The sequence below is a fragment of the Rosa rugosa genome, chromosome 3 (genome assembly GCF_958449725.1).
Source record: "Rosa rugosa chromosome 3, drRosRugo1.1, whole genome shotgun sequence".
Taxonomy (NCBI): Eukaryota; Viridiplantae; Streptophyta; class Magnoliopsida; order Rosales; family Rosaceae; genus Rosa; species Rosa rugosa.
In genome coordinates, this window is record NC_084822.1 from 56,108,601 (window position 1) to 56,114,600 (window position 6,000).

General features: G+C 41.0%; 1 protein-coding gene across 1 annotated transcript; it reads right to left on the reverse strand.

The window, feature by feature from the left end:
• Positions 1 to 3,916: 3,916 nt before the first annotated feature.
• On the reverse strand, positions 3,917 to 5,449 carry LOC133739293 (WUSCHEL-related homeobox 4). The gene is made up of 3 exons (XM_062167037.1): positions 4,944 to 5,449; positions 4,438 to 4,707; positions 3,917 to 4,343 (listed from the first exon to the last, which is right to left on the reverse strand). The coding sequence occupies exons 1-3, from the start codon at positions 5,193 to 5,195 to the stop codon at positions 4,176 to 4,178; spliced, it is 690 nt and encodes a 229-aa protein (XP_062023021.1). The 5' UTR covers positions 5,196 to 5,449; the 3' UTR covers positions 3,917 to 4,175.
• Between the last annotated feature and the right edge of the window lie 551 nt (positions 5,450 to 6,000).

Here is a 6,000-nt window from a genome sequence, read left to right on the forward strand (position 1 = left end):
AGATGTGCCTTTGTTCGCAATCATTAGAGGTATTGCAAAGGAACTCGTTTCAGTTCTCTACATGCGATTTCGCATGGAATCCGTTTGCTATTCATAGGGTGCAATTTGCCCTATGAGCGTAGAAAGTTTCTGTGACAGTAATCAATGTGTCATTTGACAAGGGGAACTTGGGCTATTCAATGTCCTTGAATTAATACTGATGGCCCAGCCATCATAGTCACAAAGAAATATGCTCAAAATTAAAATGGAGTCATAATGAAAAGAACTCGAAATTTTATTCATAAGCCAACGGAGTACATCATGGTCTCTTAACCATTAAGAGAATCTAATCCAAATGCTAGCTAATGCAAAACAAAGGTAGTCGTTTGACTTCTTTTGGTAACTCCAAAATAAATATGACCAAGTGAGTAGAGAGATGTCGGTGGAGCAAGGCTCGCTTAAGTACAACTTATCTCAAAACCTTCCTAGACATCATACTCATTTTAGATGAGCCTATGTCAAGAAAACGAAACCAATGGCATTTACTACAAAGTATATGACAATTGCCTATTACTTCTCTTGGAAAAATAAAGACTTAAATAGAATTGACGATCTATTGATCCCAGCCAGATTTGTAGTCTTCAACCCTTCACTCTACATCATCCTTTTGATCTTCTTGTTTCGCATAGTGAGCTTCTCTTGCTTCACAATATGCTTTGTACGTGGTGACAATTTCTTCACTAGTTCTACAAATGTGTGCCCAAAGACCGGATAATCCACATCGAGAACATACATCTCTGTGCTCAGACTCCATTGATTGATGCGCTTTAAAAGCGTCATTTAGATGGCTCTTAGTGTTGATGGTGCCACTAACATGGCCAGAGGCGTTGCCTCCCTCTCTCTTTTCAGGTTGATCTCTTCGGTTCCGTGTTCGCCTATTTTGGCGGTTACCTTCCTCATTAGAGCGAGAATATGGACCAGAACGTCCAGAATTGTCTCTAGATTTAGGGTTTCGCTCTTGGAGCCCTCCCTCAGGGGCGCGACTATAATTGGACTCCGGAATATGTTATGTTCCCACGGGTCTCGAATTATAGTTCTTCACAAGGATGTTGTCATGCTTTTCAGCCACATTCATAGCTCTAATGAGCTCATGAAACCTTGTGATCCATCCTGCAGTAACATCGATTCGATAGTTCTTTGCAACCATCAAAGCAGAGACGGGGAAGGTAGAAAGAGTCCTCTCAATCAACATCGCATCTGTGATATCTGTTCCACAGAATTCCATTAAGGATTTAATGCAAAGTGCTTCCGAGTTGTAGTCAATAACTGACATGAAATCACAGAAGCAGAGGCTATGCCATCTCACTTCTACTTCAGGAAGCAGGGAGTTACGAACGTTACCAAATCTTTATTCGAGTGAGACCCACAGCCTTCTGGGTCTTCTTCATTCATATACTCGTACTGGAGCGAATCATCTATATGACGAGTCATTAGGATGATGGCTTTCGCCTTATTTGCCTCCAAGGCTGCTCTATTTGCTTCCAAAGCTTGAGCTTGCTCAATAGTTAGCATGTCCTGGCTAGGCTCGAGAATCATATCCAGGATTACATCGGCCTTGAGATGTTGGCGGATATCACGAACCCATTTATGATATCCAGAGCCAGTTGTTCCCAATGGAGCGAAGTCCAGTTTATTCAGGTTACTCATTCTGAAAGAGAACAAGAAATTAGGTTTAGTTTCGGAGCCAAAAAGGCTACCACGAAAACAATAAAAAAATTTGAGCTTAGTCGCTTCCAAGAAATTATGAATTTTCGAGCGTAATCGCTTCCAAGAAATTAGGGATTTCTGAGAGTAGTCGTTTCCAAGAAATCCTATTCCAAGAGGTATTGGATTAGATCGAAACAATGATGTGTTTGTGGTCGATCATAACTTCTTAACAAACTCTTAGTTTGGAGGACTTTACAAGCTCCAAGCTTGGAGTGAGCACGAACCCCCACAGTTCGGCTTTTGGTCTCCCCTATGAAGAAGAAAGGGGGGTAGAAGAAGGGAGGTTGCAAGTCACCGAGAAAAGGAAGAGGAAAACGATAAAAAAAAAACTTAAAAAAACGGGAACTAATAGAACCTTTAAAACATACCTTGAAAAGTGTAGAAAATTGTCGAAAAGTGGCCGGAAAATTTGTCGAAAAATGGCCGGTGGTGACCTGTCGCCGGAGTTGATGTGGCGGGGCTGACGTGGTGGAGATGACGTGGCAGTGGGTCTGCATCAGTGAGCCTGCTACCTGCTTCTGGGCTTCTGGGCCTTGACTACTTCTGGGCCACCAGCTTCCTCTCTTTTTTCTTTTTCTTTTTTCTTTTCTTCTTCTGCCGTTCAAGGGTGCAGCTACTATTTTGGCCGGTTCCGGGAACAAGTTTTCTGGTTCTCGGATCCTGAGATCAAGACGCTGCTGCTGGCAAAATTTGCTGATAATTGGAGGTCTGGAAGGTGGTGAACTGGTTGAGTATATGCTGCGGGTGGTTTGGAGCTTCCGGTGGCCGGTTCGGTAGGTTTCCGACCGGTTCTAATTGTTCTGCAGCCGGTTCTGGACTCCTGGAGTGGAGGGCTTCAAGGTGTGCGGCGGGGGTCGAAAGGGTTTCAAGGTTTTGTATTTGGATTTAGGGTTTTGGCTATTAGGTTTTAGGGTTAGGGTGTCGTACTGATAACATGTTTAAGGAAAACTGAATTGGGGGAGAATTGAGTCGTACTTTCATTGATAATAGGGGTCTAATTATATAGAGGATTATAAGACATAGAATCAGAGTTGTACAATGAAAGATAATCGTACAATTAATCAAATATCTATGAATATCTCAGAGAATATCTCTAATTCAAAACCCTATTACAACTAGGTCAAGTAACCTAGAGTTTGAGTCAGACACATATTATGGATTTACTTGAACAAACAAAATATGTTCAGCAATTTTCTCCACATTCTGTGGAATAACTTCTCGCGTAATTATTCACACTCATAGGGTGTGTTTGGAGTCTAGTATTGATCTATTAGAAATGTTCTCATTTCTCATTTCCTGGTGGTGGGCACTTTGTGGCCATATTCCCTTGAAATTCAATAACCGATTCATTTTTAATGTTCTAAATTCAACCTTATATTTAGATTCAATAGTGCATAGATGATCATCAATTCTACTAGAAAACCATGACCATATATATGAGATCTCATATAGCAAACATAGTTGTATAACTTACTAGCCCAGATAAGCCACAATCCAAAGAGAGTCGGAGTTTGGATCCGTCATTTGACTATCTTGCCTGTGTCTAAACATTCATTAGTTCATACATGCTACTTCTGTCTTTCCTAAACCTAAACTAGTAAAATGTTCGACTACTCTCATATACTAAAGAAAGGTATCACATATCAAAGCACAAACACAACAACTAAAATGATGAATATATAATAGATTTATTTCAATTTGACGATGCAAAATAATACAGATATATATTTCAAATTGCGGGGCTTCTTCCCTCCGTAGATATGAAATCCCATTGTTATAGTTATCAAATGATCATGATCCCACCAAAACACTAGTTGTTTCCAAAGAATACATAAAAATGACAAACATATATTGGAAGCTAATGATGGAAAACTAGCAATAATGCATGCACGTCTCTTGATAATCCATGATAATGATATAGTACTTTTACGAAAGTCATGTAAGTGGTGAGTTTTATACTATAATTTTTTGACATTGGCGCTAAAAGACACTTCTCCATCTTTTTCCCAATTTGAAATGCTTAAGGGTTGCGAAGAAGACGAAGCAGGTGCGTGGACTTCAGTGTCCCATAGCTTCCCGCTTTTAACCTAAAAAAGCTTCGGATTCAAGAAATAAGTTGCTGTAGTCAAAACCAAAAGGGTCGCATGCACACAGTGACACCCACCAAACATAGAGAGATCAGAACTTGGTTGGAATAAAGAGTAGTCTATTCTAGCTAGTGACAATTGACAAAGCGTTGCTTTGGTTTTCAAAAGGCACTAGTAGATAGATAGATGGATCGATCAGTACATAAAAGACACAATTACATGTCTTTTTCTTCTTTCCCGAAACAAAAGAAAGAAGAAAAGCACATGTCAAAGCAGACTAAGAGATCAGAGTAGTACTAGTACTAGTGGAAAACAAACTAAAGCTAGCTGGTCGTCTGTAGCTCATCTCATGCCTTCTGGGCGTAATGGGAAGAGCTCCAGAGTTCTATCTCCCTCAACGACGTCTTTGTTACAAGTTATAATACTAGAATCGTCTCCCAAACAATCAAATGCCCAGCTCCTGCACTTTCTCTTGTATGGACTGTCTTCCTCTCTTTCCAGTACTTCCCCCTGAAATTTACATGTAACCGAGTTTGATAAGCGATCGATCAAGTAAAACTACAAAAGAACATGAGCTAATTACTGCGCTGTAGGGAGCACTTACGGTGGTGGTAATTACAGGAGTCGGGGTTCTTGGAGAGTGCGTGAGACCAAGAGTGCTGCGTTTCTGCTTCTGTCTTTCGCGTGCTTTGTGATTTTGGAACCAGTAGAACACATTCTTGCCTTCAATCTTGCCGTACTTGCCAAGCTGAGCAGTGATTTGCTCTATCTGCTGAGCATTCGGAGTCCGCATTCCTCCTCTATACAGCATTTCCAATATCCCTATCTGCTCTTGTGTTGGATTCCAACGCGTCCCTCCCGGGTGCATCTCTACCTGCATCACATCAACTATGAAGTTTAGTTTACCTTATTCTCTAGTTTACTTTAAAGATCGAATGTGGATTTTGACGACTACACTTTAAAGATCGAATGTGGATTTTGACGACTACAAGATTGTAGTAAGGTTAAGCTATACTCAGAAATCATTTGGTAAAAAAATTTGACGAGTCTAAATTATTATAATAGATATTTTGAGTGAATGTGGACGTATCATCTGGGAGATGTGTATACCTGGGAGGGGGAGGAATCTTTCTTCTCATGGTCATGAGGAGATGCTAGCTTGTTTCTAGGGCCACTTTCGGGTCTGATGAAGCTCTTGAGATCGAAAGGAGCGAGAGTAGTGGTTGCAGTAGTGTCGGAGAGTTTGGGAGCAAGAGGGCGTAAGCGCTTGCATCCAAGGCTGAGGGAGGGTTCAAGATTGGTGGTGGATGAGTCCCAGTGTCCACGTGCGAACTGATGCACCTTCATGCTGCTCATTCCCATGGTGGACTGAATGATAGGGATAACCAGGAGTTATATAGGCCGAAGAAAGAAGAAGGTGATGATGAGAGAATTAAAGTGAGAGGAAAGAAAGTGGGAAATGAGGTGGTGCTAGGAACAACCAAGACCAAATGATGAGGTGCGGTTGACTTGGGATTTTCCACACACAAAATATGAATAAAGAGAAACAGATCTATCTATCTCACAATAATTAACTGATAGAGAAAGCAAACCAAAGCAAAGCAACAAAGAGAAAGACTTCTATGAGAGTATGAGAGTATGAGACTATGAGAATGAGCGTGTGGGTGAGTGAGTGAGTGAGAGTGTGTGTGAGTGTATGTGCGTTCGGGTTGGCCCCGTCAAATCGGGTCGTTTTTTTCTTGCTTTCATGATAAGGTGTCCATGCTTTTCGGTGGCCTCTCTATCTCTCTCCAGCTTTTTTCTCACTAAAAAGCGAGAGGGGAGAGGAATGAGAGGGAATGAGAGGCAAAAGATTCCTCCCTCCAATCCCAAAATATTGAAAATGAATGGGAATTACATTACTTTGTCTTTGGTTTGGGCCTATTCTTTTCCAGATACGGATATATATGAATGAATGCCGTCGTAGTCTTCTCTTTTATGTTATATATGCATGTGGGGGACTGGGGGTTGTATACAAACGCGCGTTGAAAATCAAGACCACCAAATCTAACTGAATGCAGTAATCGAAAAAAAAATCTAACTGAATGCATGCCAAGCCAATTATATATATCATTTTCCACCCCTTTGGCGCTTTGTTTTGGCGCTTTGTTTTGGGAACTGTATGTCA

Coding starts and splice junctions, on each gene's coding strand:
- LOC133739293 (XM_062167037.1), bottom strand. CDS start 5,195: ATGGGAATGAGCAGCATGAAGGTGCATCAGTTCGCACGTGGACACTGG. Junction 4,708..4,943: donor AAGATTCCTCCCCCTCCCAG/GTATACACATCT, acceptor GATGTGATGCAG/GTAGAGATGCACCCGGGAGG. Junction 4,344..4,437: donor CTCCTGTAATTACCACCACC/GTAAGTGCTCCC, acceptor TGTAAATTTCAG/GGGGAAGTACTGGAAAGAGA.